Source organism: Halichoerus grypus, chromosome 7, assembly GCF_964656455.1.
Source record: "Halichoerus grypus chromosome 7, mHalGry1.hap1.1, whole genome shotgun sequence".
NCBI classification, from domain to species: domain Eukaryota; kingdom Metazoa; phylum Chordata; class Mammalia; order Carnivora; family Phocidae; genus Halichoerus; species Halichoerus grypus.
Window position 1 is genome coordinate 98248071 of NC_135718.1, and position 26534 is coordinate 98274604.

The 26534-nt window shown below is 34.5% G+C and overlaps 1 protein-coding gene across 4 annotated transcripts in view; it reads left to right on the top strand.

The window, feature by feature from the left end:
- The window catches only part of DCAF6 (DDB1 and CUL4 associated factor 6), a 133384-nt gene that overhangs the window by 73378 nt on the left and 33472 nt on the right, over positions 1 to 26534 (top strand). For 2 of the 4 annotated variants that reach the window (XM_078077923.1, XM_036076763.2), the window contains exons 11-13: positions 1892 to 2062; positions 8081 to 8140; positions 21918 to 22035. In XM_078077923.1, the coding sequence (XP_077934049.1) occupies positions 1892 to 2062; positions 8081 to 8140; positions 21918 to 22035 (349 nt within the window). The remainder of the gene's footprint in view (positions 1 to 1891; positions 2063 to 8080; positions 8141 to 21917; positions 22036 to 26534) is intronic. The other 2 variants (XM_036076767.2, XM_036076768.2) reach the window with 2 other exon arrangements.

Consider the following 26534-nt stretch of genomic DNA (forward strand, 5'->3'; position numbering starts at 1 on the left):
AAAAAACAAAAACAAAAAACAATTCACCCTCTTACCCACTGCAGCTCGTCTCTTTTGGCCTACTTAAGGACATTCTTGCATTTGCTCACTTCATTTCATGAATCATCTTTTTTCCTTCCCTCAATTAAACATTGTCTATCAGCATACAAATGTACGTGTTATCTCCCAAACTAAAACAAACAAACCTCCCCACCAACTCATCCAATTCTGTGTTCCTATTAGCAACAAGTCTACTTCATTACCTCCTCTTTCTCTCGAACCTGTTCCAGTTGGATTTTGGCCCCTGTGATTTCTGCTGAAACAGCTCTTGTCAAAGTCAGCAATGACTTCCAAGGTGCAAAAGCCAGTGATTAGTTCTCAGTATCTTTTTCATTGTATCAGCAGCATTCAACACAGCTGCTCCCTCCATCCTTCCTGACATACTTCCGTCCAAGCCTACAGATTGTGCTCACTCAGTCCTCCAACCTTCTCAATGGCTTCTCCTTCTTACTCTACCCAGAGATTTTTCTTCCTGTTAAATATTGGAGTATACCAGAGTTCAGTTCTTAGATGACTTTATTATCACTTACACTCTAGGTAGCTTCAAGTAACATCACCAGTGATATCCAATTTACTAGTGAATTCTAGACTGTTATATTCAGTCCCTACTCAGGGTCTCCCCTGGGATATCTGTTAGTTCTCCTCTTCCCTCTGCTACTACTTGTTCTTCCCTTTTCCCTGTCACAATAAATAACAGCTCTTACTTTTCTTGTTACGTGGGCCAAAAACTTTGGGACCATGCTACATCTCAACTATCAGCAAATTCTTCTGCCATTACCTGTAATATATATCCCACCCCCAGACACACTTCCTCCTCTGAGCATTTGCACTTGCTCTTCTCTCTACCTGGAACACTTCCTTCAGATACCCATGTGGTTTACTCCCTCAGTCCTTGAGGTCTTTGTCAAAAATCACCTTATGAGAGAAGCCTTCTTTAATGACCATACAGAAAACAGCAACCCGTCCTCCACTACCTCTGTCCCCCTTACCTCAGCCTGTCCAGTTTACTTCACAGCAGTTGTCCCTGTTTGACAGAAACACATACATGTATAATACATATGTGTGTGTGTGTGTGTGTGAGTTCACTGATGTCTTTCTTCCTTTCAGAACATAATCTCCACATGAGTAGGGACTATTTTGTTCAATGTTTTATTTATCCCCAGAACCAAAAACAATTCCTCATATATAGTAGGCACTCAAATATATCTGCAGAATTCTATGTTGTATTTCTACTTTTATCTATGACTGTTGCTTTAAGAAAATATTAAGGATTATGTAAATATTTTTAGCTTAAAAAAAGTAAATGACAGTTCCAACATAAAAAGAGAGATTTTAGCTGAAAAATGTGTAACTTTGACTTTTTAAAGAGTTCTTCATTAATAAATTCCAAGACTTGTTTAAAAATGCGTAATTTTTTCATAATTTTAATTGAATTTTAATTATTATATGATTGAAGCTAGTAATTTGTGTATAGATTAGAAAACTGATATTTTTCAATTTTCCTTAGTATGATTTTGTTAGAAAAAGATGAAATTAGTGAAGAAAGGAATATTCATTTTAAAATGTTTTGTCATGGAAGACTTTATTTTCATTCTATTTCGTTACTTAAATATTCTTAGAGAACTATATGTGTATAATTCATTATAGTTAAACAGAAGCGTTCGAGTATGTCAGTGTGTGTAGGTTATCTCCTAACTTAATGATCAGTCATTTTTGATAAGTAATTTGTTTTTAGTATTCCTCCATGAGACATGTCTTTTATTTATATCCTTCTCTCTTTAATATATAATCAAATTCTTACTGTTTCCTATTGATTGCTATCTTTTCACCTTTCTTTCCCTATCTGTGTCAGAATTTTTAAGGGGGCCTGAGATAGCTTTGCTCCGCAAGCGCCTACAGCAACTGAGGCTTAAGAGGGCTGAGCAGCAGCGGCAGCAAGAACTAGCTGTGCGCACCCAGCAACAGCCTTCCACTTCTGATCAGTCTTCTCACGAGGGCTCTTCACAGCACCCTCAGCCTTCAGGTTATTAATGTCAAGTGTCCTCAAGCAGCTGGTCGAGTTGGTTTTTTAACACTGCTACTGTGTAACAAGATGCTTCCCTTTTCCCCTTCAAAAAGAGCTGATGGGGCTTGCAGCTTATCCCTCCCCTTCTTGCATATGGTGGTGTTCATCATCCCATGGCTAAAGGGACACTGTTTTGGCGGCAGTGTTTGCCAGAGAGATCAATATAAAATAATCCATTATTTTATTTGTCCTGTTTCTGGGAGGGGGCAGATGTTTATTACTTTTATAGCTAATGAACTACTTTCTAATGATCTAGTGAATTCAGAGCCTGCTTTGATATTTTTATTGAAATTTTTTATATGCTGAAATGATATCTATGCTGTGGTCCCTAGTTCTCTCTCTTCTTCTTTTGTTTTTCCTTTGAAAATTAACCAGTATTCCTGTGAATGTTAGTAATACTAGATTTTAGAATTACAGTGTTGTTTGGCCATACCAGCATGCTGACTCAATTATCCTCTTCTGTAATTATTTGAAAATTTTCAGTATTTGCTTATTCATTGTATACATAATCAACTTTCTGATGTATAGGGCAGCAGAAATACCCCACAGTCTCTCGTTCCTGTTCTGATGCTATAAAACTCTATAAGACAGTGATAATCGGTGCCACTCTCTTTTTCTTTGAGCATTTTAATGGCCTAGTTTGTTTATGGCCAGCAAGCTCATGATGCTCAACAAACATTTGTTGATAGAATTAATGAAAGGTATAGCATAAAATAATTTGTCAGTTTAATTCTTTCAAGATGGATATTAGGTACTATATATCCTATTCTATAGGTATTACATAGTAAGTGCTACAGATCTTTATTTAGGAACTAGAGTGTGTCTGAGTTCTCATACTAATGGAATTGTGATACTTTGATGTACTACTTTGTTTTGCCACCCAAAGGAGTGAGGAGTTGGAGTATTTATTAATTACTTTGAGAATTCTGATTTAATTGCTTGAAATTTGTATATTGGTAGAACTGAACAACCTCCACTTTGTAAATATCTGTTCTACTATGTGCTGATAACAAAAGCACATTATATAATATCATGGTGAAATAAAATAGATTTAAGTAACTGTAATACAGATGTGATTGGAATAAATTCTGGACCTGATTTTTAATTCAGTAGAGGGAATATCAGCCAAGCAAAGATGTCTCTGACCATTTTTTTCCTATACTTAAAACTAACTGGAGAATTTCGTTAAATTACAGTCACGACATTTAATAAGAAGACATTTTGCTATGATTTAGTGCTATATATAAAACTCTAGCTTAAGTGTTTCAAAAGGGAAAATATGCAACATAAAAACCAAATAAGAAGTTAAAATGCACTTACATATGTACATATTTTTAAAATACTGAAATTTAACAGGTAACAAACCAAATATTCAAATAAGTTTGAGTATAAAATATAAAACTGTCTACATTAGCAGGAAAGAAATGAAATGTGCACTGTAGACATTAGAAAAATATTTTTAGACTCAGCCTTTCATATCTAGCTTACCAATTTAAAGTGAAGCAGGTTCTTTTTTTTACAGCCAGAAAGCTTTAGAGTGATTATGTGGCCTCTGTGAAATAAGATGCTGTTTTACCAACTCTGAGTATCCTTCTCATTAAATAGTATGTATTTTGGTAATCAGTCTATTTGTGGTAATCTTTAAAAAAGCTGAAGTTCAGTAGACACCTTGCCCCATTTTGAGGTTGAGAAACGTGTTACCTTTACTTTGTTTTTAAACAACATATTGGGGCCCCTGAGACTGTCTACATGGCCAATAGTAGAGTCCTTTAGTGCTAACAGTCAATGTATGTTGCTCCCTTCACTTACAAGGTGAAGTACTTTCTCTGTATCATATGCTTTTAACATAGCATTCATGTGAGACCCTAGTAAGTCTAATCTGTGACGTGTCCTGGGTTCATTTCATAATGCTACTTTTATTCTGTCCTCACTTGTGATAGGAACGCTATTTAGTAATTAAATAAGATAAAGTTAAATCATGCATAGTTTGTTACAAAGAACAACCAATAGAATCTATATATTTTGTCCATTCAGTAAATCTTGGATATGAGGAAAAATGAATAGGCTTAATGCAAAATTTGTCTTTTCAGAACACACAAAGTATAAAAATACAGAATAGGAATTAGATTTATGAAATTCACCAGGAAGATAGTTTTTATTTGAGTAACAATTAAAATATGTTCTTAAACTTAATGAATATCATTAAGTTTCATTAAGTGAATAAAATATGTTCTTAAACTTAAAGAATATCATTAAGTGCATTATTGTGAACTTATGCACAATATCATCTATTTATTATGGACATAAATTGATCCACCATAGCTAACTTCTAAAAATTTTATTTTTTGAAGTCAGAATATATTACTTTAAAATATTTTTTTTTTTTTAAGCTAAAAACAAAAATGCATTTTTTCTTAGGCTTTTAGAAAATACATCATAACTTACTTCTAGGCTTTCAGTGATTTTTTTTTTTTTACCATAAAGAGATGAATTTGCCTTCATCAGATTATTGCTTGTGTACTAGACTGGTTGAGTTCTTGTCTTGTTCCTATGACTAGATTAGCTTGGACAGGTCATTTGGCTGCTTTATGTCTCAGTTTCCCAATTATTGATTTATTTAGATAGTGTGGCCTGCCATGATTTACAGATAGCATAAGGATGAGGTAGACAATACTGTATAAAATTTTTATACTCCTAAGTAGAGCAGTACACATAATAATGTACTATCTTAATTATGGTATCTTTCACTTACTACCTCAAAATTACTCATAACCCAGCCATATACAGTTGATAGCATTCAGGGTTTTGAATGAGCTGTAAAGACAAATGCCATAAACAGCTATGGCAGAGGCAGTCAGCGTATTGCTGATTTTAAACCCAACTCTTTTTTTCCATTTCAGGTCCCCCGAAGTCATGGGTTGCTGGCTCCTGCTCAGAGTGACAACCCCCTGTGGAGTCTGCTGTACTGGCTCGACCACCACAGAGCCCCACTGGAGCATGGAGCCAGCCTAGAGAGGGTCAGGTAGGAACTGTTTTTTCACTTTATGGCACGGTTTTGCTGATTGGAAAAGAAAAAAGTAATTTTTATACCCCAAGAGGGTATAAAACATTGGTGATTATTTTTGAAAAAGGGCTTTTCAAAACTGAGCCATATTGGAAAAAATCAGCACTTACCCGATCCTGTGCAAGCAGGCTCTATACTACATCCAGTTCCCCACAGTCCCGTGACGATAGTCACATGTAGCACTTCTCAAATGGGTGCATTTGATCCTGTTTTTAGTGTTTATAGCATAAGTAGTTTGTAAATCAGATATGATGTTGATCTAGTTCTTTAGTCCTTAGCTACCGTTAATGATAGACTCCTGAGTACTTCAGGCATGGAAATATGCTCCATAGTTTTCAGAACAGCTTCCTGTCATTATTTCTCATTCAATATCATGTTTCTGAAAAACAGGCTAGTAATAATAACATTAATTGACCCTTTCCTGTGTGCTATCTAAGTAGTTTACATGGATCATCTCATTAAGTCTTCACAAGAACAGTATGCGGTAGATACTGTGATTATCCCCATTTTACAGATGGAGAAACTGAGACATATAGACCTTAAATGATTTGTCCAGGATTACATTATTACTGAGTAGAAAAGCCAGAATTGAACCCAGAAGTCTGGCTGACAAGTACTTGTTATTTACCTTTAAGACTATAATTACTTATTTTGTCTACAATTGAAAAAATTCTGATGAGAAAATTTAGAAAATTCTAAAGAGTTTTTTCAAGACCAAAACACAAATTTTTTTTTAAATATACAGAAATTGGCCCTGAGACACCTTGAGCTCAGCACTGAAAGAATTTTTGCCTAAAGTTTATCTCTACCTTAAAAATAATAATTTTAAACACTTTCAATAAGTGGACCAGCCATATTGGATTTTGCAATAAATTATCAGTAGACCATATGGTCTGATTTTTCCCTTGTAATGGTGCTTTCTGAAAGATATTTTACGGGGAAATGGAGTAGAGCACGTATTCTAGATCCTTCATCAATGTGTTTTTTAAAGACATATTCTTTCCTAAACTCTATCTTAAAGATGCACTTTATTTTATAAGATTTGTACATTACATAATATTTATGGAAAAATTAAATATTCAATAAAAGATTACCTGGAGAGTTGATAGTTTTCTGAGGGCTCTTAATTATAAATGAGAGCACAATGAAATGTATAACAAATACATAGAGACAAAAAATATTTCATAAGACACTTCCTAGGAGGATTTTCCAATATTTATTTTACTGTGACTCAAATTTTTGTTATGTTTTTCTTTACTGTAGGGAATATAATTTTGATTTTCTATAAAGACAACTTATCTGTTCTTAAAAAACAACATAGGTAGGAATGTTGTATCTAACTCTAAAATGGATAATCGAGAAGTCTTATAAAGGAAAGTAAAGCATGGATAGATTCAGGAACTGATTGAAATACTATCATTCTTTCTTTCTTTTTTTTTGGTGTTGTACAGATTTGTTGAACTGAATGTTCTGATGAAGAGGTGATAAGTAAGGATAAGTCAAAGCTATTATTCAGATGATGATCATGCTTTATCAAAATCTAGTAATACAAAAGTCTCTGAGCAAACGGTTGTATCAGAAGGTAGACAATTTAAAGTTGATAGGAGTGGTCCCAGTAGCAAGATTCAGATTTTTAAATGTAGAAATTGAAGCAATCAAGTGATAAAAAATTGCTAAGAATCCAAGATATGTTGGAAAACTTTTCACTCTCAATTCAAAATATTTTATCTACTTTTGGGGGAATGAAGCCATGATGAATAGAAACTGGTGATTATCCAAAAGTGCAGGGTTTTTGTTTTATTAATATTTGCTAAGAACTGGAGCACAGGATATTAGAAACCAGGAATTATTCTTACATTTAGGAGAGAGCTGTGCTTATTATCCACATATTCCCTTCTCATATCGCCCTACTGGGACACTGGAACCCAAGCCAGGACTTGGTAGCCACCTCCTTCTATTCCCCAGTGCCTTGCTTAGGTTACTAGGTCCCTAGGATAACCAGGAAGAAAGGAGAAGCTTAGATCTAAAAATGTCACATAGTTAATTATTGTCAGAACCAGGTTTAGAATCAAAACTCCCTAACCCCAGACCAGTGCTCTTTCCATTTTATCATGCTGCCTTTCTTTATATCAGTGTTTTCCAAACAATAGAACACATTTATAGGACAAATTCTTACACAGAAACTCAGTGCAAAAAGGATAAAAAATTAAATGTTCTATTTAAAGCCAGGGTGGAAAGCATGAAGCTCAGACCATTAAGTCTACTCCTTTCCTCTCTTTTTCTTTTCCCACCAAGCCCCTAAAGAAACCTAAGCCTTCAACAGAGTACAGTTTTAATATGCACAACATATCTTAGAGTTTTAAAAATTATCTGTGTTTCTGTAATGGCAATTACTTCATTGAATTTTTTTCTTATAAACCATTTTCTTTGTCTGACATCTTCACTTAAGCTCCTATTTTCAGCTCAGGGTACTACAACCAACATCTAGCAAAGTGTAGCGAGCATCTCATTTCCTGCTTTGAATCCTCCAGTCCAGAATGAAAGCCATCTTTAAGGAGCTGGAAAGGGGTTTGAGAAGGGGAAGGAGTCTTCTGTTTAGTGAAGGAGATACTCTAGTTCTATTTTATCTACCTTGTACCTTGTGCTGTGCTAAATTTGAATTTGATAAAAGGTGTATGCATGGAAGTAGAAGAATATTTTCTTAACTACTTCTCAACATTGCTAAATGCTTGCGTGGAATAACCTATCTTAAGCACATGGCCCCGCTTACTCACTGCTTGGGAAATATACCCCAGTACTTACTTCTATTCCCTACCCTTATACATTTGTTTCTTAAGCTTAGAGTTGATCATGACATTGCTGTGCAGTTTTCTGCTGCTTACTTTTAAGTTGAAATCTCATTTTTGTTTCAGATTCTCCTTCTTCTGTGGTTAACAAACAGCTCGGATCCATGTCACTTGATGAGCAGCAGGGTGCGTGCAACAGGAGATGCGCTATGCCCATCCATCCATAGTTTTATTGCAATGCATAAACCAAGCTCTCTCTCACTTTTTCATAGCATTTCATTTTGATTATGGTCTAATAGTCAGTATTTTGTGGGCTAAATTACCCTAGGTGGTATTGTGTACACAGGTCCTCCCTGGCCTCAAATTATTTTCTACGTAAACTAAGTTAATTTCTACGTTTGGTCCCATATGCCAACTCGAAATTCCCTTTTTATAATAATATTGTAGTGGATATAAGCTATATCCATTTTTTAAAATTCTAGGTATCAGAAAATTGTGTACAATTGTGAATGTGAGGTTACCATATTATCTAGTGGCTGATTTAGAAAAGGTCATATTATACAGTAATATTCTGTATTACCAAATGGCTATTATTAATGATACTTGGTTTTATGTCTCACTTATCCAGCGGTCAAACTCCTGATAGCTTTAACTATAAGGAATACAATTACGAACTCAGAGATAAGCTTTGGAGCCATCAATCAGAAGGGAAAATCGCTTCCACTAGCACTTGCACTTTTTGTAGTAGGAGAGGAATGAAATCGACCTGAAAGCTGTGAGCATAGCCTCATCAGGTAGACAGGTTACTTATTTATCAGGTTTTATTACTAGCGGAGCAAATACAGCACAGAGATGGATTGTTAGAGGAAGACATTCTGACAATAAGAAGGGGAAGCTGAAAAGAAGGATCGGAAGAGGAAGACTATAAAAAACTAAACAAACAGGCTTTTAGAAGTAGGGCAAACAGCTTTACTGTTGCCCCTCAGAATTCCCTGGCCGATTCTAAATGTATTGTGATGCAGAGGGTAAAAAAAAGTTGCTGTTAAGTTATCAAGAATAACTTCAATAATATTCACTTTTCTCTATTTAAAAAGATAGCTGATCATTTAATAGACTTTATAAATATTTTTCAAAAAATTGGAAAAAAAAAACTCAGCCGTAAGGCTACGTAAGCTTTAGTTGGTTGAAAGTTTACACATGTAGGATGACTCATTTGCTGATAGTATTTGGGAAATTAAATGTTGCTGAAGTAGTGTGAAATAGATCTAATTTTAGCTATCTTCTTGAAGACATATTCAGAAACTAATTTTAAAATAAATTACTTCTGATCTTAAATTATTCTCTATAGACCTGAGATGACAAGTGTTGCTGGAGGTTTTTCTGTTCTTGAGAATGAATGAATGATGAATGAGTTGGTGAATGAATTTGAGAACTAAGAAATTAAGCACGTTTTATCTATATACATTTATTGTAGAGGTATTAACAGTGATGAATAATTCCCTTAAGGTAAAGTACAGTTATATCATAATATATTGTACTATTGTTTAAAGCCACTCTCTAATCAAATAATCTTTTTTGTAAGGATATATGAATGTAAATGGTATATCACTACCAGAGAGTTTGTAGCCAGATTCATATTCTGTTCATCACATAGGATAATTTCCATTGATTACATTGAATATTTTATTCAATTTAAGTTGGTACTTAATTTACTTATGATATGGGTATGGCAGAAAGAGATGAATAAAGGATAACTCTCAGATTTTTGGATCAAGGCCTGGGTGAATGATGATGCCACTTAACTAGGGTAGACTTGTTTGGAGGCAGAAATCAAGAGGTTCTCTGTTTTTCTGGCTTAAACTATGATATGCCTTTTAGTCATATCAGTAGAAACGTTATATAAAAGGGCAAATATTGAGCAGGCTTGGCAGAAGCTGCACTGTAATAGACCATCATCAATGAACTGTGTAATAAGTCCTCTGAGCAGAAATAAATTAAAGGTGAATAGTATATCCAAGTGAATTAAATCCTGAGCTTTTCTTTTTACATGCCTTTTTGTTTAGCAGGATTACATCTTTTAAAGTACTTGGGACTTCTACATCCCAGGCTTGTATTACCTAAAAATAACTTTTATAAAAATTAGAGAAACTGCCCACCACTGTCCTTCTCACCTGGACTAACGGAATCACCTCTTACCTGGGCTCCTTGTATCCACTCAGGCTATATAGCCTGTTCCCCAGCAATAGCCAGAGTGAACTTTTAAAAACATAAATCTAATCATGTCCTTCATCTACCTAAAACTTTTCAATTGTATCCCTTGCCCTTCAAAACAACCTAAACCCATACCTTGGTTTACAGAGCCCTACATGACCTCCTGGCCCTTGTCTCTCCAGCCTTATCTCAGGCCACCCCTCCCTCATTTACTCAGCTCTTAACAAACAGGTCTGCTTTTAGTCCTTTTAATACTCCATGCTTCTTTCCCTCTCAAAAGCTTTATATATGCTATTCCTTCTACCAAAATCCTTTTCCCTACAGCAACTTCTACTCATCAAATCCCAGTTAGAAATTTCTTTCTCAAAAACAATATGACATTTTAATTTGAAATAATTCTCCCCTCTTTTTCTCTTTGTGACCTGCTGTTTTCCTTCATTGCATTTGTCAGAATTTGTGATCATACATTTAAGGGTTTGTTTGATGCCTATATCCTCTAAATATTGCTTTCATTCTCTCTTACACTCAGTGCCTAACTTACACCATATCTGTTATACATTAAACAATAAATATCTGTTAAATGTGGGAGTAAATGAATTCTTTAAGCAGTGGGATGCCATAGACATTATTTCAGCTTGGGCAGAACCAGATTTATGTATTGGAAAGATGATTTTGGCAGGATTATAGATAGTTGATTGGAAGAGTTGGTAAGATTGATTGAAAACTGCAAGACCATGTAAGGGGCTGTTGCAGTAGTCCAGGTGAGAGATGGTACGGGGTCTAAGCTAAGGCAGCTAGTGGTGGGAAATGAGAAGGGTGGACAGATTTTTTAAATATTTAAGAGACAGAATTGATGGCACTTTGAGACTGAGTAGTTAAAAATGAATGAGGGAACCATATCCAGGCGTCTTGATGGGTAATAGTGATACCATCAACCAAGATAGGGATTTCAGGAGAAGTAGCTCGTTTGGGGCGGGGGGGAGATACATGAGATTTTCTTGATATGTTGAGTTTGAAATACCTTGAGATATCCAAATGGAGAAATGTTATAGACAGTTGAATGGATATATGTTTCTGGGGGGGGTCACTGGAGAGGCCTGAGGTGGAGATAAACATTAAGAATCATCAATTTACCGATAGTAGTAGAAACCAGGGGAGCAGATGAGACTGTCCAGGAAAAGAGGATACAGTGAAAGGGGGAGAGTCTACACTACGAGCAAGCAGAGAACAGGATCTAGCTAAGGAGACAGAAAAGGAACAAGCAAAGAAATTGGCAGAAAGAATGCAACATCAGGGGAAAAGGAAAGTTCAAGGAGGAGATGGTCGCAGCAACATGTGAAGCAACAGTGTCATATGAAAAGGACTGATGTTTTTGGACGTTGGTAATATGTAGGTTATCCATTGCTGTGGCTTTGTAATTTCGGTGGTACGGTGGAGGCAGAAGCCAGATAGCATGGTTGGAGAAGAAAGATTTTTTTAAAAAGGTGGAAATATTGGTATGTAGATGATCTTCCAATAAGCTCAATTAAAAAAAAGATAGAGGACAGGTAATGTCCGGGAGGGGGGGTTGTAGTTTCACAACAGCTTTTTTTTTTTTTTAAAGTTTACATTCTTTTCTTCATTGATTTGTATACATTATTTTAAAAATACTTTTTAAATACATGAAAGACTGAACCTAAGGCTTTGGTGCATTGTGTTATTTAATTATTATAACATTTCTCTGAATTAGAGATTGTATAAGAAGAGTAAGAGACAGAAGAATGATGAACTACTTGCCAAGGTCATACAGCCAATGAGTGAAGGACCTGGGAGTCACACTCACATCTGTTAGAGCCAGGAATCACTCTGCTAAGCCATATCCCCAGGAGCAGAGGGTGTATACAAAACTGAGCATGTTTATCAGATAAGAAATACTCCTTGTGGAAGAAGTTAAAGGTATAGGGGATAGTTGATGTCCTCAGATAATGCTCTTAGTTCAAGTTTTAATTTTGTCAAGACTCTTGTTCTCCATTTTACCCTGTAGAATGGGAAAAGTACATTTAATAAGTTTTCTTTCTGAATATATCTCTAAGGATTGTTTAACCGTATTTTAAATTTCTTATTCATACTTGTAAAGAGACACTTAGATTTTTTAAGTTGATAATTCAGTTTTATTTTACCTGACCTTGTTCATCTCACAAGTCCTCTGGTACTTTGACATGTTGTTTAATTTCCCATAGTAGTTTATAGGTTTCTTTATTGGGGATAAAAATATTACTAATTAATTAAAAATTGGGGCACCTGGCTGGCTCAGTCGGTAGAGCACACGACTCTTGATCTAGGGGTTGTAAGTTCGAGTCCCACATTGGGTGTAGAGGTTACTTAAAAATGAAATCTTTAAAAAAGAATTTTTTTAAAATTGTAATGGACTTGCTTCACTGAAAAGTTGTTTTCTTTCAATGTTTATATACATGTTACTGAATTAGTTGATTGCAGTCACTTTTGTTTATCTTGCATTTTTGACAAAAGCACATTTGATAAACATGTATTTAGTCTAAACCTTCAGAGTCATAAATGCAAGCAATAGTTAATTTCTTTTATCAAAATACTTTTTAAAGAAACAGTCAAGGAAATAAGTGCACAATATGCACATTGTTTTTATCCTGTTGTAAAATACTTCCAATATTCTGCAAATACAGGGCTTTGCGAACACACATTGACAGCCTTTCCATGCTAATTAGAAACTCCTTTTGAGTAAGCACACTGGTATCTGTCCTGCATTTTGTTTAGTTTGAACAGTGTTTTAATGAGTAGTTCTGGTGTTTCTTTTTATTTAGATCTCTATGTTAGGCCTACCGTATTATAAGGGAAATAATCCTCTTCTGGCATATATTTCTCGTGCCCATTTATATTATGAAAACAAACACATTTTTTTTTCCTGTTAAAAATACTTAGGTCAGCGATTTTCCCCTATTAAAACAACAACAAAAGAAACCTATGACCTGAACTTTAAATTTTTGACAGGGTATAAGAAAATCATTGTGCCTGAGTTTTAAATTTTGGCCATGACTAAAGCTAGTTGTCTATATTCATTACAGTGATAATCATTAAGTGGGAGTTGATAATGCTATTACATTTGAAACTTATGCCTGTGGACAATTGTGTATCTGTCAGACACTCTAATTTGTAGCCTTAGAAATATAAATGTTAACTCTCTACTGTATATATTGTACAAAAGCAGGCTTCCTTTGATGTTGATAAAATGTTAACTTAGAGAATGAAGCTTTTGGTTTACCAGGAACCAGTGAAACAGCTCTTACTAACTCCACTAGGGTAGATGGGAAATGGGAAAGTTGGGCCTGTCATACATTAAGTGTGCATTCCCCTAAGATCACCAAATTAAAATTTCATTTTAGTAATATCTTGACAATATTACCTCAAGTAATATTTTAGATCACCATTAAGTGTACTTTGACAATTCCGATTTTTATTAAATAAATATCTAATTATTGAAGCCTGTTCTGTTAATGGGAAGTATAAATTCAGTATTCATCATACTGGAATATATCTGTAAATACTGTATCTTAAATTCTAGAGAAAAAATAAGTTAGTGAAGTTAGACTTCATTCTCGATTTTTTATATTACTTAGAACTAATTATTACTTCCTCTCTCTCAAATAAATAGATAAAATCTTTAAAAAAAAAAAAAAAAAAAAGAACTAATTATTACTTCATTGCTCAGAACGGAGCAACTAGTCCTCCTTTCCCCAACTACCAAGTCTGGATTCTTCCCATTAGTGATGTAGTTGATCTTTTGGAGGTTAAACCCTATTTCATTTTTATTGCGTGTATTCACTTGTTCACTCTCATCTTAACCAAATCAGTATCTGTCTATATATCCAGTTAAATTGTGTTCTAACTCTGAATTGTGTATGATAAAAATAACTGGCATTTATTGAGTTTTTAGTGTGTGGCTGGCATTGTGTTAAGAATTTTACATGCATTATCTCATTTGTTCTAATATGATGAGTAGTAATATCCTCATTTTACTGATGAAGAAACCAAGACTCCCAAGAAATATGTAAGGACAAGAGAAATAATGATGGAGCCATATTTGTATGTCTCTGTTATTAATTCAACTCATATTATCTATTTTTACCTGTGGCAAGTACTGGGTTCAACACTAGGATGCATGAATGAATAAAGCTAATGCTCCCTGTGCTTGGAACATAGTGTTGATTAACACTAACAGTGTTAATAATAACAATAAGAGTTGATTAACCATAATAATAATAGCGGAGACACTTACAGTGCATAGTCTTTGTGCCAAACATTACTTTGAGCAATTTCTTCATGTTAATTTACCTAATCCACACCACAACCTTATACAGTAGGTACTGTTATTCTCATTTTCCAGATGAGGAAACTGGGGCAAAGAGAGGTTAAGAAACTTGCCTGAGGGAGCCTGGGTGGCTCAGTCGGTTAAGCGTCTGCCTTCAGCTCAGGTCATGATCCCAGGGTCCTGGGATCGAGTCCTGAATCGGGCTCCCTGCTCGGCGGGGAGCCTGCTTCTCCCTCTGCCTGCTGCTCTCCCTGCTTGTGCTCACTCTCTCTCTGTCAAATAAGAAAAAAGAAACTTGCCTGAGGTCACATACTGTAAATGTTATACGTGTGGTTCAAACCCAAGCCTGGCTCTGCCATCTGTGATCATAACCGCTATGCTTTGCCTCATCTAACAGTAGAGACAGATGGTAAAAAAAAAAAAAAATATGTGTATATATATATATATATATATATATATATATATATATATAAAGTGTGATGAGTGTTATAAAAGAGGAAATAACAAGGTTCATTGGGAAACATATAAGTGAGTCTTCGTCTCTTCTGGTTAGGGGAGGCCAAGTGAGGCATCCATGAGGATGAGACATTTAAGCTGAGGTCTGAAAGATGAGTATGAGTAAATTAGGTGAAGGGGCGTGAGTGCAGGGAAGCATGAATAGCATGTGGAGAGGCTCTGAGATAATCACGTTAGCATGACCGTGAGAATCCCAGTGTGGCTGGAGTGTGCGTGTAGCTTCAAGAGATAGGTGGAGCCCAGATTGAGAAGGACCTTTGGGACAGTTTAAGGTTTTGGATTTTAAGAACAGTAGGAAGCTAAGGAAGTATTTAAAATAGAGAATGGCCTGATCTGCTTTATTCTGAGTAGATTATGGTGAGTTGACGAGAGACCAAATCACTTAGGAAGTTCTCCTGGTAATAAAGATTTTTTTTTTAAGATTTTATTTATTTATTCATGAGAGAGAGAGAGGCAGAGGGGGAAGCAGGCTCCCTGCTGAGCAGGGAGCCCAATGCGGGACTGGATCCCAGGACCCCGGGATCATGACCTGAGCCGAAGGCAGAAGCTTAACCATCTGAGCCACCCAGGCGCCCGTGGTAATAAAGATTTTGACCTGCTGATAGAAGTATGGCAAGAGAATGAAGAGATTCAAGAAGTATCTAGCATATAGAGTAAACAGGCTTTGATTATAGTCAAATGAGGCAAGGGATTAAGGAGGAGTCCAGAGTATAAACTGCAGTAACAACTCCAGAATTTCTATATAGAAGTGGTTTAGTAATGGCAAGCTGGTGTCTTCACAGATTTGTGGTGGTTTGGGGGAGTTACTGGTGGAGATTAACAGATGCCATTTCTAGCTGCTGCAGGGGTGACTCCCAAGTTTTGATTGAGCACAGTTAAGTGGGTGGATACTTTCTTAAATAGGTAACCCTGGAAAAGGAGTAAAGTATGGGATGCATAAAAGGAGGTAGGAATCAAAGGCTTGGTTTTGAATATGTTGATTTTGAGTTATCTGTGTGAGACACCCATGTGGAAAAGTCTGTTGGGCTGTAGATCGTATGGATATGAAGCTTAGAAAAGATGTCAGGGGTGCCGCTCAAGGTCATGAGTTCAAGCCCTATGTTGGGCCTGGAGCCTACTTAAAAAAAAAAAAAAAGAGGGAGAGAGAAAAATCTTTTAAAATAAAAGAAAGGTGTCAGAGCTAGAGAAATAAATTGGAAATTTTCTGCATATAGATGGTAATTGAGGCCATAAAAGTAGATGAAATTGACAAGGATGAGTATAAAAAATGAGGGGAGGAAGTACAATATCTAAAACATCTCAAAGAAAATCAGAAAAATTCCCAAATTGAAGATTTTGCTAGAGGAGAGCTGGTAAAGGAGATGAAGGAGCAACCACAGAGGTCACAGGTAAAGTAGACCAGTACAATGTCATGAGATTAAGAGAGGAGAAAGTCTCAAATACAGGAGAACTGTGTATGTGAGTGCTGCCGAAAGGTCAAATAAATAGTTTCCAGAAATTCTCCACTAAATTAATGTGGAGGAGATTGATAAAATTAGTGAGAGCAGTTTCACAGGCTGATAGAGACAGAGGCCACAGTAGAGCAGGAGATGGAGAAATGGGAGATGAGAAGTAAGAAAAGCATTTCAAAACAATAAGCAAGGAGGACAGTTGCTGGAGGGGAAAGTGGTTAAAGGGTGTTCTCTGAAGCTGTCTACCTCGTTTGTTCATTTTTATTTGGAAGGACATTTTAACATATTTATCTGTTTACTATATGACAGACAGGTTTGATTTTTTAAAAAGATAACATACCTGGGGAATCAGTTACAAAAAGAGAGATACTGGAAAAGGATTTTGGCAGGGCTTATGTGCCACATGGGGTGGGCATCTTTACCTGTTTTCTTCCTGTCTGTTCTCCCTCAAGACTGAATGGGAAAGAGGAATAGGGACTTTTATGCATAGAGAGCTATAAGACTTACAGGTCTGCAGCAGGTGAAAGAGAGCCTAGGTCGCATTCGGTGAAGTGACAACTACATTTCAACCCATAAATTCTAAATGTCACTGGGAATATGAAACCAGGCACAGTCTGAATCTATATGTATCCCCAACCCATGCTTAAGTTCAATTTACGTGTCTATGTTATGTGATGAAAAAAGTTCTTGGATTAAAATTAGTATGATTGACATAAAGGTTGAGTTTTGATTGCCAGGAAGAAAATTTGAACAGAATATTATTTCGAAAAGATTTTATAGGCGGGATTTACGAAGAAATACCAGTATTAAGCTTGTGCTTTGTTTGGTTTTGGCTTTCATAACATAGTTTATAAAGTTAGATTACACTAGTGAGAACACTAATTTTTAGAATTAAATGTCATGTCTTGCAGTCGTGTGTTTGGTAGAGAGGGGTTTTCTGTGAAGAATCTACTCCTAGAGATAGTTTCCCCACTTTGAATCAGAATCGCCTTCTTATACAAATGATTGGAAGAACTGGGTATTCAGTAGTCTGAGGTCTGCAGAAAAGTTACATATTTCTGACCTATAAAAATGGAAGTTTTTCATTGTTCTAGAAACAATATTTGAGAAATTTGCCTTTTCTTCTGTGTAAGCTAAGTAAGTTGGGGAGCAAAATTTGGGAAGATAGTTGAACCCTATCATTGATGTGTCTACATTTTTTCAGAGAATTCAGAGAGACAAAGTTTCTTTTTAGATTTAATTTTTTTTAAACTTTTGACATAATGGAATGAGAAGTCTCAATAAGGTCATTGCATAATAGAAAATACTTTCAGTAAAGAATATAGTATTTCTAAGTTATCTCCAGTTTACCTAAGCTATTATGGGTGATTAGTGTATGATTATACAGTTATGATAGTGTCCCAGTGGCAGAAAAGATGTTGGGCAGAGTGATTCCAAACAAATTATTGTGGCCATATCCTCATTCATTATCTTCATTTTGATTATACTTTAAATTTACATATAGGATAGGTCTCCAGGGATATCCTAGCTAGAAGTCCAAAAAACATCCATATCAGTATTTAGATGATATGCAAACCTAGTTGCCAAGATAGTGTATTTTGTACTACTGTTAGCACACTTAATTTTTTGTATGTCTTTGAGCATCTTTTTTTAGAACCAAAAACGATTATAATTTCATAATGTCAGTGCACAGATTAAATGGTTCGAGTACATATGCATTACCAAAAAGAAAAATGTATTTGTGGTTCATATGTGAAAGGCTCAGAAAGTATCTGATTAAAGTTCAGAGAAGTTCCTTTCAAATTATATTCCAGACCATTCTGAAGTTTCTTCCTGAGTCAGTACACTAACCTGAAAGGGGTCTTATACCAAATCTAGAGAGGACCTTTTAAATTTGGTTCTTAATCTTAAAACTTTAGCAGTGTTGAACAAATTAAAAGCGATTTTCCCCCACTACACTGCCCTTGTGCTGAGAGCACCAGAATTTAATTAATTTTATTCTCCTATAATGTTTTTAGAGAAAGGAGAAATAGTTCAATCTCTAAAGGGCCCTGCAAGAAGATACAGTGTAGTTTTCCACTACTCTGGGGCCAAAGTGACAATTTGGGCTACCAGAACTTTTATCAGTTACATTAATATTGCTGATATGAATTAGACATTTCTGAGAAATAACACCACCAACAATTGATATTTCTTAACTGAAATATTTATTTAAGCAATTATTTTCCACTTCGTATTCAAGTTATTTCGAAGACAGTATAGCAAGTAGGAACTTCACATAGAAGGAAGCCTAGATGCCTAGAGTAAAAAAATCTAGCTCAGAATCACCAGTTTCATCATCCGTAAAATGGACATGGGGCTATATGCTACAAAGGTTTTAAACAAGGATACATAGATCTCCTAGGACATAGTAATGCCAAATAAATTTTAGTTACTACTATGATGGTGCTTTTATATAAAGTCATTTGTTTAGGTGAAGTTCTAACCCTGAAGGCTCTTAAATTAAAACTTCTACTGTTAAGCAAGAAATATCTTAGTTATAAATTTCTGGGTATTGTGTAAGTAAGGCTTTGAATAATACAGTTTTTAGATTGTGTTTGCTCATCCAGCTTCTAATAAATAGAGCAAGTTAAGGAAAATCTAAATGGTTACAAGTATTTTTTTCAACTACAGTAAAAATGAAACATTTAATTTTTTAGTTTTTTAAAGTTGATTTTTCTTAGACATTTCTAGCTTAAAATATGTATTTTATCAGAAAAAAATGTGAATTAATTCACTAATAAGCCAGGAATCTACATTTCTGAGAAAACTCAATGTGACAGGATGTATGTGATCAAGAAAAGGAGTATTAAAGTAGGAAGAGTAGGCTGGAACTAACCAGGAGATGAACCCTAAACTTTGGATAGATATTCTCATTAATGCCTCAGTTCTGCATTGTGTGGTGTTTCTGCCAGAGGCGGTCATTATCTATGTGCAGTCTTCAAGGAATGAACTAGACTCGGGTCTGAAGTTTGTGTAGCTAACAGAAGAGTGCATTCTGTTTATACAACGATGGGCCAGTTTTACCCAGGGCTGGTGAGTTCATTAACAACCTGAATATAGAAATTCTGTCAACTATAGTCATTTTATAAATTAAATGAGTACCACTATGTTTTACATGATTTACAATATGTAGATTATATTCATGAGAGATTAAATAATAACTTTGTAGTAGATACCATAAGGAAGAAGGTTTTAATTAACATTGATCATCTCAGGAAGCTTCTTGCTTTCTGGGAAGGGGGTGTTGTATACATTTAAATAAGATATTTTCTACACCAGTTTGACCTCCAAACAGCTCTTTGTTCATTATATTCCTATAATTATAGCATTCAAGTCTCTGTCTCTTTAATTTTACTCAAAAGAGAAAATTTTGAAATAGCATTTAAATGGCTTTTTAAAACTTCTGCTTCTGTAACTGAGGTGGATGTAAGAAATTCTGTCCTATTCTCTTACACCTGCTTTTGTTTTCTATTCCTTCTTTACTTTAAAAAAAAAAATAAATAGCAAAGCACTTTATAAAGTGCTGTGAGAGATAATGAAAGAACGAGCCCCACCTCTGCCTCTTGGTTTCCTGGATCATTCTCAGTCTTTCAGCTGTCTGTCCTCATCATTTCTAGGTGCCTAAAGATGACCATGATTTTGGTAGGAGTGGGGACAGAAATTTCAACAACATAATTAAGAATAAGGGAAAACTATGTGTGGACATATGACTAACAGCAAATTTTTTAAAGATGGTCAAGGGTAGGACAGATGTTTTAAAAGTCCCATTCTTGATAATTTTATGTAAGCTAAATGTCTGTTAATTCAGTTATTTTATCGGAATGATGTTTGATAAAATACCTCTTGTAAAACACTGAATGTGATACTGAATCTTTGAAAGTTGTGTAATGGCTTGTTAATTTATTTCCAGCAGCTCTTTATATCAATGACATAGTCATAACAAGAATAGTACAGGAACCAAAGTGTTTTTACCATTTGGGAGGCCAGCTTTATAATTCATTGACGCTTTTATTTTCAAATACCAATTAATATCATAGGAGAGGATCTCTCGTGAGTTAGAATTGAAGGCCTAAGAACTGATAGTCCTGAGTTTGTTATCAGCTTGACTTCTCATCTCTTGGACAGAATCCTTTTCCCTTTCTACTGCAGTTCTGTATTTGAGGTCTTGTTAATTGCCCTCTCACAGGATAAAAGTTAGAGCAGAGGTTCTGTCTGATTCTCTTTTAATAAGTGCTCCAGTGTCTTCAAGAGGGATGCAAAAAAATACAAGTCCTTCATTGCAATATAAAGTGAACCTAATAACCAAAAAACCTGAGTAATTTTGGTTTTATGAAGTTGTTACTGCCTTTGTTGTTATTTTCCAAGGCAGAAGGCTTATTTTTAGTACTGTTACATCAGTTCTTGAACGGGTATCAAGAAAACAATTATATCACAGAAGCATATTCTTTCTGCAGGCAACTGGCAGAAATGTTACGTTTGATTATATATAGCAGTTTGTATTTTCTCTGTATGTTAATGTTTCCCCAAACTATTAATCATAAAAAGAAAAAATTTTAAAGCTCTATTTTATTTTGTCTTTGAATACCCATGTACTCTTGCTGGGGGGAGGCGGGGACATGCGGGAAAGGATGATTTTGGAGTGGCCTTTATCAATTTCTGTCGGATTTCTTGATTTTATTTGCTATTTACAAAGATAATATGTTGAGATAGATATATATCATGGACATCCCCTGTAGACTCTTAAGGTGAAATTACCATTTCCATAATTTAGAAAACAAATTCCTTGCAAGATTAGTCAGGAGAGGAAGAGGAAATATACTAAAACATATGGTCTTGTAGCAAGAAGAGTTTTATAAATATCAAAAGCACATCATTTTCTTTTCCTCCCCTCCCAATAGAGTGCAGGCTCTACTCCCTTTCTAGATTATAAATCTATGATTTTGAAAGAACAGAAAGAATTTGATAACCTTCAGTTGTTGCAAAATTTTCACTGAACCACTTCTTTCAGAGCCCCAGCATCTTCTCAGTGTTTCTGAAGGAGCTAATGTTAGCTATTCTTGATGCTCTAGCAACTAAAGAATAAAATAACGACCATTCCATTAAATGAAAGTACCAATTTTTAACATATTTCATTGCTTGTTAATATTCTTTGATTTCCTAATGACTAAATATGGTTCTCAAATGTGTGTAATTTTCCATCTGAATCAAAGGGAGTCATGTACACAAAGCTAGAATTTGATGCAATGCCACTTTGAAATAGTGTTTCTATAACACTTGCTTTTGAACTTTAAGTGAGAACCATAACAGATGTGAGAAAGAATTATGACAAGGACAACCTAATTTAAGTTTTATAAATTTTAGGAAATGTCATCTTTTTATTGGTTTCAGAGACTTTTTCAAATGTTTTAAACACAATTTTCAGATAACAATAATGAAAAGCTGAGCCCCAAACCAGGGACAGGTGAACCAGTTTTAAGTTTGCACTACAGCACAGAAGGAACAACTACAAGCACAATAAAACTGAACTTTACAGATGAATGGTAAGTTAATATTTTTGTAAAGCTGTTCTTAGCCTTTTGTAGGATTGTATTAGATATTATTTTTAGCACATCATCATCTTTATGTTTTGTTTTGCTGTAATGCATTGGTTCTCAAATTTAATGTGCTTCAGAATGGCTTGAAGAGGTTGTTAAAACACAGATTACTGGGCCCCACTCTTGGTTAAGTTTGAGGTGAGATCAGAGAATTTGCATTTCTAAAAAGTTCCCAGGAGATGCTGATGTTGTTGGTCCTGGAATATTTCTTCTGATAGAAAATGCAAAAGATAAAAAAAAAATAATTAATCACCAATAGACCATTAGTGCCAAAAAATAAACCTAACATTTTGGAACTTTTTGCAGTCTTAGTCCTGTGTACAGGTGTGTGTATATATGTGTGTGTGTGTGTGTGTGTGTGTACACACACACACACACACACACACATATATACATATTTGTATGCATGTTTGATTTGGGGTTTTAAATTTTAATCATACTGAACATATTCTATTCTCTCCTGCATTTATTTGGCCTAACTCTGTAATAAATATTTCTACATTTCTACTTAATTTTTATAAATACATATTTACTAGCTGTGTACTGTGCCATCAGTTAGATTTACCATAATTTACTTAACCATTTCCCTTTCATCAGGCAGTGAATTTTTTGCCTTTTTTTAAAATGACGAATATCTTTGTTTACAAGCTTTTTCCTACCTTTAAGATTATTGATTTGAGATGTATTTTTAGAAGTTGAATTCTATCTAGGTCAAAGGATATTGCCAAATTATTTTCAAAGGGCTCTTCTGTCACTGCATTTCTCCCAGCAGCATAGGAAAGCACACACATGTACAGTCCCCAGGCCAGTATTCAATATCAGTATATTCATTTATTTTTAACTTATGTATTTGATTTTAAAATAATTGTCATTTTTATTTAATTGATTAATAATAAGGTTGAACTTGATATTTTGTCTAGGTTCTCTTTAATGACATTTCTGATTATACTTATGGTTTATTAATCTAGTTAAATCTTATGTTTTAAAAAAATCAAGTTATGTGAGCTTCTTATATTCTTTCACACTGTCTCATGGCCTTATGCTTGAGACAGCATCCAAAATTTTGTTAAGTTTATTGATATATAAATATGATTTAATATATAGATAATATAATCTTTCTTAATATATAATTAGTTATATATTAATATAATTATATGATTAATATGTAATAATTATATTTATCATCTTATAACCAATATATTAATTATGTTACATAATTAATATATTATTACATTAATATATTCAATTGTATATTATTATATATTATATGCTGGTATAATATATAAATAATATGTAGTTATATATTATTTATTAATATATAATTATATGTTGATATGTGATATTATTTATTTATTCCAATTCACTGGTTTCCATTTGTGTTTATATGTATATGTATTTTACATTAAAATCTTTGATTAAGTAGTATTTTAAAATACTATTGAAATCCTTCTATGTTCCAGAGACTATTCTGGACACTGGGAATACATCAGTGAAAAAAACTGGCCAAAAACCCCTGTCTTATTGGAACTTACATTCTAGGGGAAGATAGACAATAAACAGAGTAAATAAGGGAATTGTGTAGTATGGTAGGAGGTACTAAGTGCTATGGAAGAAAATAGAGCAAGTAAGGGGTGATTGGGAGACCTCGGGCAAGGGTAGACGTCATTGAGGAGATGGCATTTGGACAAAAACTTGAAGGGTAAGGAGTGAGCCATGCATAAATCTGGAGGAAGAGCATTATAGGCAGAGAGAAAGCTAGTTCAAAGGCTCTGAAGCAGGAACAGATGGAGTACATTCAAGGAACTTTAAGAAAACCCGTGTAGCTGGAGTGGAGTGACCAAAGGAGAAAGTAGTGGCAAAGATGGTCAGCCAGGTACGTGAGGAGCATATTTAAAGGATAGAGGATGTCTCTGATGGCTGTGTAGAGACTAGGCCATAGGTAGAAGCCAGGCGACCAGTTGAAAGACTTTGACAGTAAGAAAGGTGAGAGGTGGTGAGGGCAGTGGAGATAGTAAGAAGAAACTGGATTCTAGATATATATTTGAAGGCTGAACAGTCAGTAGAATTTCTAATTTCTTTATGAGCCCTAGTGTTTGAACTCAACTTTTTATAATCCTGCATGATATCTGTGGCCCTTTTCCTTAATACGTAATTTAAGATCATAGAAGATTGTTATTCTTTATGTCTTTCCTATTCTACTCTTATGTTTCTGTATAGAAAAGCCTGATTTTTTATAAAGAATCTCACTGGAGCATTTTTTTTAGCAAACATCTTTAGTCCCACTCTTCTTTTGAATGCTACTTTTCCTTCTCTAAAAACTGACCATGAATTACATTCTCTCATTCATTAGTTTCTTATTTCTTTATCAAAAAGTAATTAGCTTTTTTTTTCTGATTAAGAAAGAAAAAAGAAAAAAATGGTAAAAGGAGAATTCAGGAAGGCAGTCTTTTTCATCTCTGCCAGTTTGGTGTCTTGCTTTTATTTTAGTTTCTTTGATGATAGATGAGGCAGTAGAGCACACTAAGAGCTTAGATGTTAAACTTGACAAGCTGTTGAACCTCTCTGAATCTTAGTGTTTTCATCTGAAAACGGGCATTTTTAAGAGAACCTACTTCAGAGTTTTGTTGGGAAGATTTAATGAGATCACGCAGAAAAAGTCCATAGCACTTAGCACATTGACGGGCACGTGATAGGCCCAGGGGTCGGCTTTACGTTATCATCTTTTGTAAATTGCCTTTCGTATCCTTTGCCCGTTTTTCTACTGCAATGTTTATCTTTTTCTTATTGATTTATAAGAACTATTTATTTATTATAAAATTAAGTGAGGATGATACCATTTGTCTTTCATTTGTTGCAAATATTTTTCCCAGTTTGTTGTTTGTCTTTCAGTTTACTTATGGTAGTTTTGCTTTATGGTTTTGGCCTGTGAGCTCATGCTTAGAAAAGCCTGTCCTTCCCAGGATTAGGGGGAAAGCTTCTTCTTATTTTCCTCTTATATTTCTGTGATTTTATATCAAAAATATGTGTTTAATGATTCTACAATTTATTCTGCCATGAAGTATGATGTAGAGCTATAGCTTAATTTTTCCACATGACTGTTCCTTTGTCCTAGTACCATTTATTGAACAATTTATTCTTTTTTCTGTGATTTAAAATGCCATATTAACATATGCTAAATATATTTACTTGGTTACATTGTCTTTTCCACTAATGACTCTGTTTTCCTACATCAGTACTATGTTTTAGCTATCAAAACTATTATGCACTGAGCATTTTCTTTATGCCTGTATCATAGCTTTCTCAATGGAAAAAAAAGATTTATATATCACATTGTCTTCTCTTTACCAAAATTGCTATATATTTCTTTCTGGTTAAAAAGAAATAACATGTTCGTTGAAAAAAAAAAATTCAGAATCTAGAGAAAAGTATGGAAAAACTCACTTGCAATAATCCTACTGAGATGACACTTAACATGGGTACACATCCTTTCTTGCATTATTCTCTGCATATATGCCCATGTAGATACGCATTCTTTTAAAAAACATATCCTATTATACATGGGTGCCCTTTAAAAAAAATCAAATTGACTTCTGCAATTAGCCTAAAAGAGTTTTTATAAAATCTTGGCCAAAAGTCCATGATAATTTGCATTGTTTATTGAGTCACTGCTATATGTCTGTAATTAACAGTTTTCAAGTACTGTAACTCTTAAGCTTTTTTTTCTTGTTCACATTTATTCTAAATCTAAGAAATTATTGCATTTCTATGAATTTAATTTTAATCTTAGTCAGATTATTGTACATTTTCCTCTATTTTCTTTCCCATTCAATCCCCACCTTACACATATGCCATGATTTATCACAGAATATTCCTTGAAAATTATTTAAATCTATCTAGTATTCTGCTCTAGCCAAAAATGCTGACAGAATTATAGTCATTATCAGGTAAGTATTAAAACTAAAACATGAAACATTATCCTAGCCTTCTGCAAAACCATGGTGCTCAATCACCTGCCATATTTGAACATAATCCAGAGTGGATGTGATCCACAGAGGGCAGTTCAAGGACCAAAGAACTATCCGGGCTCTTTTCAAGTATTAATTTAAAAGTAGCCTAGAACAACAAAGTCTGAAAGGACATATGATCGAAGTCCGTAAAACCAGGAAGAATTGGGATGCGGTGAACCATCTGTGGTGAGGACAAGAAGGGGGTCTATGTAATTAAATTAAAATTCAATAGAAATGTATAGAAATATATATCTGATTATAGAAGCATCAAAACTGTGAAGAAGTGGTGGTCCTTTGGTATTTTTAAATCTCCTTTTTAAAGTTAAAGAGGATTAGAATAATCACCTTGATGTTTAAAAGTGGTGTTTTACAAGTACTATTAAAATAATAAATCCTATATTTTATTTGTGGTGTGAATTTTTTATTCTGTTTCTCTAA